General features: G+C 44.1%; 1 protein-coding gene across 3 annotated transcripts; it reads right to left on the bottom strand.

Moving 5' to 3' along the window:
- Nucleotides 1–1,525: 1,525 nt before the first annotated feature.
- On the bottom strand, nucleotides 1,526–9,395 carry LOC134491943 (zinc finger protein 501-like). Of its 3 annotated transcripts, none has more exons than XM_063296031.1 (5): nucleotides 8,814–9,395; nucleotides 7,712–7,832; nucleotides 7,452–7,534; nucleotides 6,432–6,558; nucleotides 1,526–3,499 (listed from the first exon to the last, which is right to left on the bottom strand). In XM_063296031.1, exons 1-5 carry the CDS (start codon nucleotides 9,225–9,227, stop codon nucleotides 2,316–2,318), a joined length of 1,929 nt encoding a protein of 642 aa, XP_063152101.1. In that variant the 5' UTR covers nucleotides 9,228–9,395; the 3' UTR covers nucleotides 1,526–2,315. The 3 variants fall into 3 exon arrangements, with proteins under 3 accessions (XP_063152101.1, XP_063152102.1, XP_063152103.1); XM_063296032.1 differs by having other exon boundaries at nucleotides 1,526–3,496; XM_063296033.1 differs by lacking the exon at nucleotides 7,452–7,534 and having other exon boundaries at nucleotides 8,814–8,945.
- Nucleotides 9,396–11,741: the final 2,346 nt, after the last annotated feature.

The raw sequence follows: 11,741 nt of genomic DNA, 5'->3' as shown, positions 1-11,741 counted from the left end.
AAACTGGCCAAAGGGCCGTAGAGTTGGCAGAGTTACCCAGTTGCAAGGAAGGGAAAAGGTAACTGGAAGGGCAGTAGAGACAGAAAAAGGAATGTAGAAATTTGTTCCAGGAAATCCCAAAAATAAAGAACTGACTGGGTTCAAAGAGAAAGATGAAGGGGTGAGTAAGCCTTCAGCTCCTACCCAAACAAAAGGAAAAATGGGGAGGGTGGTGGTGGAGGGAACTGACCCTGTTATAAGTGGAAGGAAGGCATTTGTTAAGACTGTTGAAACCAGAATAGAAAAGGAATGTTGACAATGATTCACGCACCCCTGGGAAACCAAATCATAATCCCAGCCATGTATCAGATATTGGACTGATTCTGTTGGCTGGGGATTAGCAAGGATGTGTATAAATACCGTGAATCCGATCCTGTCAATTAGTTAAGCCAAAAACAGCAGGATACAGTTCCAATGGAAGGATCCCCGATTCCCACTCCATTTCCTAAAATAGCAATGGATATAGTAGTCCCTGTCCCAAGGTCCAGCAAAGACAACAAATACATATCGGTTGTCTGTGATTATACAGCCACTCCTTGTTTAGCAGATACTTGTTTACCAACCATTCACAGATACAACGGTAATTTTAAAAAATTTTCTGACCAATGCATCCATTTACAGCCAAATTTCCTCGCCTAACAAAAACCTTCAGTGTGAAACTGATTAAGGTCTGGTCAGTTTCAGACAACAGCCAGGATTCTAATCAACCAATTAAGGTCACAGAATTGGACTTGTTAATGGGGTTAGCACTTTTTAGGGAAGGGCTGTGCTTTGGAGAAAGCAGCTCGGGAAGAGACAGCTTGTTTAAGCAATCTCTCCGCCCTGTGAGGAGGCAAAAAAAAGGGGGGAGGGTCAGGCACAGGACACTGTACAACAGAACTTTATCTAAATGAGATGGCAGCAACCAGTGACCTTCACAGAGTCTCTCTGTCACATGTTCGCTTGGCAACCATTTCACTTCTGCTTTAAGGAATGGATTGAGGTCGCTAAACAAGGAGAAGGTGCAGAGAGGTTCCATAGGCAACAGCTGGATTTAGTCTGTTTGAATTACTGTTTGGAAGGCAACCAAGGAGAGATATTAGATATTATCAGAGGGATGGAGTGAAAAATTGGGATGCCCTAAGAATTTAATTGAATACACACTCATTCAGCAAAATAAATTAATGGTGTTAGGACAGCTCACCCAAGAACATCTAGTGATAGCTAGGGAAAAACAGAAAAAGCATTATGATAAAGCCATAACAATTTGAAGAGGAGGAACAAGTACAATTGTTACTACTTAGCTCAGAAAGTAAATTACAGGCTAAATGGCAAGGACCCAATATAATCAGGAAAATATATGGTCCTGTAAATTATCAGATTTTGCAGGAAGGAGGAAAAAGAAAAGTCTACCAAGCAAATTTATTATGAAAATGGTATGATAGAACAGAGCCTGGAACAGCCCTACTAGTAACCCAAATTACTAGACCAAACCTTGGATATACTTCAATCCTCATGGGGAAAAATCCACATGAATCTGAATTGACCCAGACCCAACAAGAATAAATAAAAAAGGTGCTGGATGAACTTCCAGAAATATTCACCTCTGAACTGGGTTTAACCAGAACATTGTATAGATACCGGGGAAGCTCAACTCATCAGACAGCAACCTTACAGAATCCCTGAATGTTTAAAAGGTTTTAAACAGTCTTGGTTCTGTATTTGGAGGCCAGAAGGAATAGTTAGCCATGAGTTAATTCACTTAAAGAACGTGCAGAGCCATGGCTAAGGGAAGGGAAGCTAGAACAAACTATGCTTCCAAATTACACTTGAGGTTATTACCCTTAAAAAGAACTTCACCTCTTCTCAGACTGGCAACATGCGAAGTCTAATCCTAATAGTTTAATGTGCTGGGTGAAGAGGTCAGAACAAATATTTTGACCACCCCATTTTGAACGTGGTCATTTTCTCATGTTCCCAATGAATTTTCAATCACTCCTCTTTCCACGTGCCACACTTTTACATGGTTTGTCCAAACTGGCTCCTTTTAAGGAATGTAAAATGACTAGTCCTTTTAAAACTCTTTCCTCACTCCATACATTTATGATTACACTGATCACCTAATTTGTAGTAACATCACATATCACCCATTTAAGTATTTCTCCCTTGCATGGTTCGTTTTATGCAGATTCCCACTTAATCTTTCTGCACTCCAAGTATTCAGATGGCTTCTCTTGTGTTTTGTTTCATAATTACTACCTGACCAAAGCTCTATGCACACGCCATTAATTTAGTTTCTATCCTGTGTGGATTCTTTTATGCATCATAAATTGGCCACTCTGGCAGAAGCTCTTTCCACACTCCAGACACTGATATGGCTTCTCCCCCGTGTGAATTCTTTTGTGTGTCATAAGGCTGCTATTCTGACTGAAGCTCTTTCCACAGTCCGGGCATTCAAAAGGTTTCTCTCCAGTGTGGGTTCTTTCGTGACGAGTAAGGGCACTGTTGTGACTAAAGCTCTTACCACACTCCAGACAACGATATGGCTTCTCCCCTGTATGAATTCTTTTGTGTGTCATAAGGCTGCTATTCTGACTGAAGCTCTTTCCACAGTCAGTGCATTCAAAAGGTTTCTCCCCAGTGTGGGTTCTTTCGTGACGAGTAAGGGCACTGTTGTGACTAAAGCTCTTACCACACTCCAGACAATGATATGGCTTCTCCCCCGTGTGAATTCTTTTATGTGTCATAAGGCTGCTATTCTGATTGAAGCGCTTGCCACAGTCCGGGCATTTAAAGGGCTTTTCTCCTGTGTGGATTCTTTCATGATTTGCAAGGTGACCTGTCATACTAAAGCCCTTTCCACACTCCATACATTTAAATGGTTTTTCCCCTGTGTGGATTCTTTCATGTATCCTAAGTTTACCTCCATGACAGAAGCTCTTTCCACAGTCCATGCACTTAAAGGGTTTCTCCCCAGTGTGGGCTCTTTCATGACGAGAAAGTGCACTGTTGTGACTGAAGCTCTTTCCACAGTCCATACATTTAAAGGGCTTCTCCCCTGTGTGGATTCTTTCATGATTTGTAAGATGACCTCTCACACTAAAGCCTTTTCCACACTCTGTACACTTAAATGGTCTCTCCCCTGTGTGGATTCTTTCATGTATCCTAAACTGACCTCTCTGACAGAAGCTTTTTCCACACTCCATGCATACATATGGCTTCTGCCCACTGTGGATTATTTCATGCTTCATAAGGTCACTACTCTCACCAAAGCCCTCTCCACACTCCTTGCTTGGGATGACATGGGCTTCAGTGCCTCCAGATGGAAATGCCTTCTGCATGCCATCTATTTCACAGGTTTTCTCATTCCTTTTTGGTTCCTCTTGATTTCCAAACTTCTCTTTATCCACTTCATATTGAGCTGTTTGCAACAGTGGTAGACTGTGCTCCTTAAAATTCTCTTTCTCCTGTACACAGGCTGCTTTAGAAAACAAGGAAAAGAAAAAGAGAAGAGAAAATCTTTTGAGTAGAAACAGAGGCTGACATTAAGTTGACCACAAAAGCAAGCTGTATCCGCCGCATGGAAGAAGGAACTATCCTGAAACAGAAAAATGTTATGTGTGACCATCAAGGTCAAAGTTTACCGTTGCAATGGTCTGTCAGGTGCACAATTTAGGCAAGTAGGCAGTCGCAGAAAAAATGGGAAGAAAATTTTAAACCCCTTAGAATCACCTGCAAGCTGCACATGTTTCAAAAGAAAGAACTATAAAGAAGCCGCAGCAGGTTGATAGAAAGGGGTGGTGGTGTTCTTCTAGGTCTGGCAGAAGATACTGGCTTTTGCGCCTAAGGGAAGATTGGAACTCAGTCTCCCAACTTCTAGTCCGCAACCTTTAATTACTACACCAAACCGGCTCTCTGGCAGTCCATTTGTAAGGATCTTAGCAGACCGCTAAGAGCCTGTATGGTTTTGTTAATAACAGATGATGTGAAACCAACCTTGTCTCCTTTTTGGCAGGGTGAATACTCTAGTGACAAGGTGAATGCAGTGAATATAACCTGCCTTGATTTCAGCAAAGCCTTTGACAAAATTCCCTATGACTTTCTCACTGATAAACTGTTAAAGTGTGGTTTCGGTGGCACTACAATAATATTTATTTATTTATTTTCCAAATTTCTGTTACCGCCCATCTCCCCCCCCAAAAAGGGGGACTCTTGAAGATGGGTCAACAACTAGCTGACTAACAGCACTCGCAGAATCAGCACTGGTGGCTGTATATCAAGTTGGAGAACAGTAACTGGTGGGGTTCCACAGCGATCTGTCTCAGAACTCGCATTATTCTAACTGTGATTCATGATCAGGATGACAAAACAAGACTGCAGTCTAATCCGGACAGCCTGGAAAACTGGGCTGAGAGGAACAAGATGTTCTTTAGCAGGGAGAAATGCAATATATTGCATTTAGGGGGGGAAATGTGGCACACACATACAAGATGGGGGATTCATAGCCTGGAAATACTACATCTGAGAAGAACCTGGGTGTGGTTATTGACAAGGCTGAAGCTGAGTCACCACCACGCAGACTCATGCAGATCCTAGGACTAATGCAGCTCAGGGATGCATTAGAAGCATTGTATCGAAGACGTGTGAAATCATTATCAGTATTGGCACTGACGAGACCACGCTTGGAGAATTCTGGGCATCCCATTTCCAGAAGGATTTTGACAGGATAGAGTTTAGAGGACAGTAATGAGGATGATGTAGCAAAGTGGGCTCACTCCATTTCTGTTACATCTGCAAAATGTTGGCCAGCAATATAATTTAGAGTAACCTGGAACATTTGAGGTTAAGAATGGACAAGATCCAGGCTGTGGAGTAAGATCGTCTGGCAGAGCATTTTGTGGGAAAAAAATTGCTCATGCTTGCTCTGAGGAGGAAGCTGGATCAATAGAATCTAATGGAAGCAAAGGGAGTTTTTAGAGAATGTGAATCTCAAAGTTAATGTAGTTCTCTGTGATGTCAGCTCTGCCACAAAGGAACTGGATCCCTCCCCCACGTGGCTAACAAACATGACCAAGAGGGGACAGGAAGTTCAATCCAGCTGGGAGTCAAGGGGAGGTTCCAGCAGCTCTGAAAGAGATGCTGGTCTGCCCATTTCTCAAAAGGTCAGTTCTGGATCCAACACTGATGGATACCTACTGCTGTATCTCCAGCCTTCCCTTCCTGAATAAATTTGTTGGGTTTTCAGACATGGACATGGAATGGAACATACACTGATTATACTCATGGATGACCTATGGCGTGACTAGATTGATGGGAGCATAACCATCTTTGTCAGGACTTCTGTTGCTTCCCTACTTTGGCCCAAGTGGTGTCATATAAGTGGGTATCATCTGCATGTTGATGATACCTCACCCAAAACAGCTGATGGCTTCTCCTAGTGGCTTCATGTAGGTGTTAAAGAGGACTAGAGAGAGGACAGGCTCACACTCATAGTAGGTATTCAGAAGCCTACTGAGTCCAGGATAACACCAATTTTGACTCTTGATGGGGCTGTCCTTCTTTAGAGAAAGCTCCCAACTGGATGAGCAAATGGAAGCTTTGGAAAGGAGGGTCTTTGCCCATCTCTACCTTGTGTGCAGATGGCAGCTTTACCTGAATCAGGATGCATTGCGGACAGTCACTCATGTCCTTTTCACCTCCCAATTAGATTACTCTAACTTGATCTACATGGAGCTGCCCTTGAAGACCACTTGGAAACGGCAGCTTCTTCACAATGTAGAGGCCTAGGTGCTCAACAGGCACAATAGGCCTTGCCACATGAAATCATTACTTTGAGAGCCACATCAGTTATCAATGTGTTTCCAAATGCTATTCAAAATTCTGGTCAGTACCTATAAATTCTGATACAGCTTAGGGCCTGTATATCATAAAGACCACTGACCAATCCAGGTGATCAGAAAACATCTGGTGAGGATTTCCTCAGTTGCAAGGTGCAACAGGATTGGTCTCAGTGGCAGGCATTCTTTGTGGGGCTCACCTGTTTTAGAACAGCTTACCCTCTGCTCCACTGAGGTAAGCATTGCTCCCATTCTCATGGCCTTCTGAAAAATTGTTAAAACGTACTTATCTAGAAGGCTTTTGGTGATTGATCAGTTTGCAACCACCAATACCGGAATGTTTTGCTAATGTGTACTGTTTTTTATAATTATATATTGTTTTTATGTTGTTTTATCAGCTCTGAATGTTGTATATCACCTGGAGCCCTATTAGACTGAGGTGATAAATGTCCCATAAAGAAGTTAAAATAAACAGATAAGCAGAATGTCTTCTTCTAGCTAGATGTTGTCTGAATATTTCTGACTATAAAAGTCTTTCAAAAATGAACACAACACAGAGCAAAGAGGAACCCTTACTCAGAGCTGTCACATTTTGAGAATTCTCCAGCATGACTTCCTTGTGCAAAGCTTTTTGGCTGGAATCCAGAATCTCCCACTCCTCCTCCATGAAATACACAGCCACCTCCTCAAAGGACACCGAGCCCTGAAAGAGGAAGAAAATGTTCCTTAAGGGAAGTCCCATGAAGGATCTGAAGTTTCTCTCCCTCATTTGACAAATCCTAAAAGCAAACTTGGCCATGGAGGAAATAGGGATTTTCTTAAAGATAAAGTATTGAGTATTTTTTATCTGCCTCTCAAATGCTGACATTGGTGCTCTAAGTGCACAAAACCTGGAATTCTTAATCCAGGCTGGAATACCACAACGAAGTGACCTAGAGAGCCTTCCCTTGGTCCAGAATGCTGTAGCGAAAGTACTCATAGGAGCAGAAGTGCCCTGCCACCACCTGCCTGGTGAAGAAGGCCTCTAAACTGCAGGACTGGAATTTCTTCCTGGCACAACCCATCCTGGAGACAAACTTGTATAAGACCTAAATGCCCTGATATCATTCTTCCTGACAAATTTCATTGTTCATCACCTTCCAAAATCACTTTTTACTGCAGAAGACACGTAACCTTGTTCTAAGGATTTTAACATGGCATATTTGTACCATACAATACTGATTTTTAAGCTGATCTGCTTATGTATACATTTAAAGCTATTATTATTATCTGATACGACTTTTCAGCAATTCGACAGAAATGCATTTAGAATAGGCTATAAATAAGAGTAATATAAAAATGCTTCCTTGCTTTTTCTAAGTGTTTGCTATTTTCACACACATCTGAGACAGTGAATGATTTATTTTAAAGCTAGCTATTGTAAACAACAGAGAAACAAGGAAGAACTCATCTGATGTCCATAAATAAACTACTAATCAGGTAAATTAAATCTGGATTACATTATCTTCCCTTGCTAACGAACAAGCTCTGTGCTAAACTCCGTGACAAAACTTGGAGCTTTCAAATGTTCCCCTGCTGTGAAGAAGCTTCCCCTACCTGGGATGGAGATACAGATGCTGTTTCTGCTCCATCACAAAAAGGAGATGTTTCATGGGTTACCACAGACACCTTTCCATTCCCTATAAGCAAGAAAAAGGTGTTGGAAATGGAATTATTTTAAAGCCCTGTGAATGAGTTTTGGGGAGGCTTTATACACAAATGTCATTCTTGTACGCTGACAAAAGATGTGGTGTAAAAGGAGTTCATGAATAAAAGGAGCTGTGGCTCCACTGCTTCTCCAAGATACCTTCACTTACGTGGTGAGGTGACCTGAGTCGGTTCCTCCTCAGAGATCTTCCCAAAGAGCTGCTCCTGAGTGGACACATCAGCCCTTTCTTTGGGATGTGCTGCGACCACCTCCGTCCACATTTCTGGTACCTGAAATACCAGCCAGAAGGAAAAAAAACACAGGGGAGTTGGGATGGGGGCACACAGGGTAGATGGGATTCTTTTCCTCTGCCTCTAACCCTGAAGCCTCCTATGCCTATCCTTGGGATGGAATTAGGCTTAGGTTTCTCCTTGTTCCTGTAGAATAATCATGGAATCCTAGAGCTGGAAGGGATCTTGGAAGGCTTCTAGTCCAACCCTCTGCCCAGGACAGAACCCTCAGACATTCCAGATAAATGGCTGTCCAACCTTGGCTAGAAAACCTCCAGCACTGAAGCACACACTGCTCCAGAAAGCACACTGCTCCACTGCTTCATAGCTCTCACAGTGAGGAAATTCCTCCTTATTTTGACTTTCTATCTCCCACTGTAAAGGTAGACATGACTAGTCCTTGTCCTACCTTGTACAGAGAGCAAATCCACACCCTCTTCCCTTTGACAGCCCTTCATGTTTTGGAAGACTGCTGTCATGATTCTCCTCTTCTTCAGGCAAAACAGTCCCACTTTAACTCTTCTTTATAGGATTTAGACTTCAACCCCTCAACACCTTTGTTGCTCTCTCCAGTTTCTCAGCATCCTTCTTGCATTGTGGCCATCAAAACTGGACACAGTATTCCAGGTGTGGTCTGACTACTGCAGGGTACAGCAGAACCACCACTTCCGGTGATCTCAGCATAGACCTCTGTGGATGCAACTCAAGACTGCACTGGCTTTTCTGGCAGCTGCAGCACACTGCTGGCTCACACTTAATTTGTGCTCTACCAGGACATCCATATCTTTCTGCCCAGTACTACTGTTGAGCCAGGTATTTCCTGTTTTGTAGCTGTGCCTCTTTTTTTCCCTACCTAAATGCTGAGATAGGGAAGGAAAACTAAATTATTTGCCCGAAATAAGAAAAACAGTGAAACTTTTCATAAAACAAGGATATGCTTTATTATTACTCCATGGAGCTGCCAAGATGAAATTCTCTCACCTGCTTCACTCCCAGCCCCTCATCCGTTGCCTGACTCAGGAGAAAGCCTTCAGCCAGGGCTACCGCCTGGGAACAAGTCTTTGCTCCACATTCCCTGACCCAGCTCTCCATCTCTGGGGGCAGGACAGCCAGAAACTCCTCCAAGACCACCAGGTCCACTATCTGAGCTTTTGTGCTGCTTTCTGGTTTCAGCCACTGATGGCAAAGCTGGTGGAGTTGGCTGCAAACCTCTCTGGGTCCCTTGGCTTCCTGATAGCAGAAATTCCTGAACAGCAAATGATGAACATCAGAGCTGATGGCTTCCTCAGGTAGGATCTTCTGCCTGGTGCTTTTCCAGAACCCCCTACTGGTCCCAGCCTCAAAGGCAAGAGGGCCTTTTGCTGCTCCCACCCCTGCTGGCCTTTGAACATCCATTTTATCTTTCTACTCCAGCGCAGTTTCAAACAGGGCAAAGAATCTCCCACTTCTACAATGCTGCTTTCACTCTTAGAGGCTGAACTTCATGAAGAGGCTGTAGGTGAATCTCACAAGCACAGAATCATTTATCTCCAGAAAAGCAAAGATCTGATACATAAAGGAAGATATTCTAAGAAAAAGGGGAAAAAAATCAGAACAGAGGATGACAATCTTGTTCAGAAGCTTTTGCCCCATTGGATTATATAATAATCTTGCACAGCAAAGGTCTGTGAGAAGAGGGCCTGCACATTTTTTTCTTTCCTGATAAGCAAATGTCTGTAATAGTATGTGGAAATGGGCTGTAAAGGTGACAGGGGAAAAATTTACTTTCAGACTTGCAAAATTGATGTTAGCCTTGTGAAGTAGTCCAGGCAGGAAGCACGCCCAGATGAACTAATTTTACTTCATTGTAAAGTTACATTGCTCCTGCCAACCTAGCAGTTCAAAAACAGGCAAATGTGAGTAGATTAATAGGTACCGCTTCGGTGGGCAGGTAACGGCGTTTCGTTCAGTCATGCCGGCCACATGACCACGGAAGTGTCTACGGACAAATGCCGGCTCTTTGGCTTTGAAACAGAGATAAGCACCACCCCCTAGAGTCGGACACGACCGGACTTAATGTCAAGGGAAACCTTCACCTTTACTAAAGCTACATTAATAACATCTTGCAAGTATGAAAGTACATTTCTCTGCCTTTGCAGTCAAAGAAACTTGGGAGGATCTGTTCTGAGATGTTCACCATGCCCAAATTCCTTCTGAGGACTAAGGTGGCTCTTATCTAACCATTCCCCTGACTGTGGCTCTTCCCCCTGTCTTCCAAGGTCATTCCCACGTACCATTACAATACCTTAGTCAGAGGGGAGTCACCAACTTGCAGGCTCTTGCTTATTCTTTGGAAGGTTTGGGCAGGGGCTGATCTTCCCCAGCCGAAAGAGAAGGTCCTCTTAAACGAAAAACCGCTACACTTGGGGTTCGGAGCAATGGGCCCAGTGGGCTTGCAATATTTACAGAGTTAACCCCCAGAACTAGGCTTAGCCTCTCCTTTAGGATCCCCAGCAGAGAAGGCCTTCAAATACCCACGAGACCTGTTCCCGTGAGGAGGGAGGCGACAACTGGACCTTCCCGGGATTTTATGGGCCATCAGCGGCCCCCAAAGACCTTCCCGGGATCCGGAAACCGGCTACATGGGGAGCAGGGCGGTCGAGGGGCAGCCAGTCAAGCCTCCTTCGCGGGGAAGCAGGCGGGGAAGGAACGCGCTTCCAAACTCCCCCGATTGTTGCAGGGGCTGAGCCTCGGCCGCGGATCCCTAGGCGAGGCCATTGCTGAGCTGACCAGCCAGGCGGCCTCTTCCCCCTCCCGCGCAAGGCTTCCCCCCATTACTGTATTTTGCTGGAGGGCAGAGCGGAGCCCTCTTCCCACCGCTCCCCAGCTCCTTCCCAGTTTTCCCGGAAAAGCCCTTTAGGGCATTTGGGGTTTTGTTTCCTCGATGCTCTTGTGCGTGAGAAGAGCAGTTACAATTCACACCCGGGTCTCCGACCCTGCCAGAAACTCCCGCGCTCTCCTTACCTCCAAAAGGCTCAGAATAACGGGGAACGAGCCCTTCTTCCTAGAGAGGCAAGACGCTCTAGGCGATTTCTACCGCTACCTCTTACCTAAGAAAATATCCCGGGCTGCAACGGCGGGTGGAGTCCTCCGGCGCATGCGCTGCTTCATTCAGAAGCTAAAAGTTGCCAGGACTCCAGGGACAAACGCGGGGGGGATCGCTCCATGTTGGGGGTTGTTTTTAGTTCCTGGGACGGAACCCAGAGTTGGTGCTGCTGCTGCTGCTCTGAAGCCAGGGATCCAAAGAGTTGCGGCTCACCTTATCCTTCTCACCGTTGTTCCCATTTTTTTCCTTTTCTGGAAGAAAGAAAACTCTTCCAACAGGGAAGAGATCGGGAATTTTTAATATCCTTTGTTATTAATAAGCAAAAAATAGAAAGGCTACAACAGTAGCAATACAAGCACATGTATAGATATGTAGAGTAATACAGATTAACGGTAACTTAAAAGATTCGTATGTACTAACGTAAGCCTTTAACACATTCTTAAATCCAAACCATTTCTACAGTGTAAAGGCATTTCAGAAATCAACAAAGAAACCTCTCTTGAATCCACTTCCAGGATAAGATGCACCAACGTTGAACTTGCTGGCAGGGTTCCCACATTGCTAAGCAGGGATTACTTAACTGTAGTTTGTGTGTTTACCTCAGGCAGTGGGATTCCTCTATTGCACTGAGCCACAAACTATCGGTCATATGGCTGTGTTTCCAAACATGAAGCCACTAGGAAGCTAACCATATGTTGCCTTCTAAGACTGAGCCAGGAGTAAAGCTGATTTTGTAAATGAAACCGAGGAACAATATCTTACCAGCAATTAAAATGTTCCTTGCACAATATGAAATAGGCGAAGAACTTCAGGAAAAACTATAC

Source organism: Candoia aspera, chromosome 2 (genome assembly GCF_035149785.1).
Source record: "Candoia aspera isolate rCanAsp1 chromosome 2, rCanAsp1.hap2, whole genome shotgun sequence".
NCBI classification, from domain to species: Eukaryota; Metazoa; Chordata; class Lepidosauria; order Squamata; family Boidae; genus Candoia; species Candoia aspera.
Note: the sequence above shows the minus strand (reverse complement) of the source record. Positions and strands in the feature narration are given on the sequence as shown.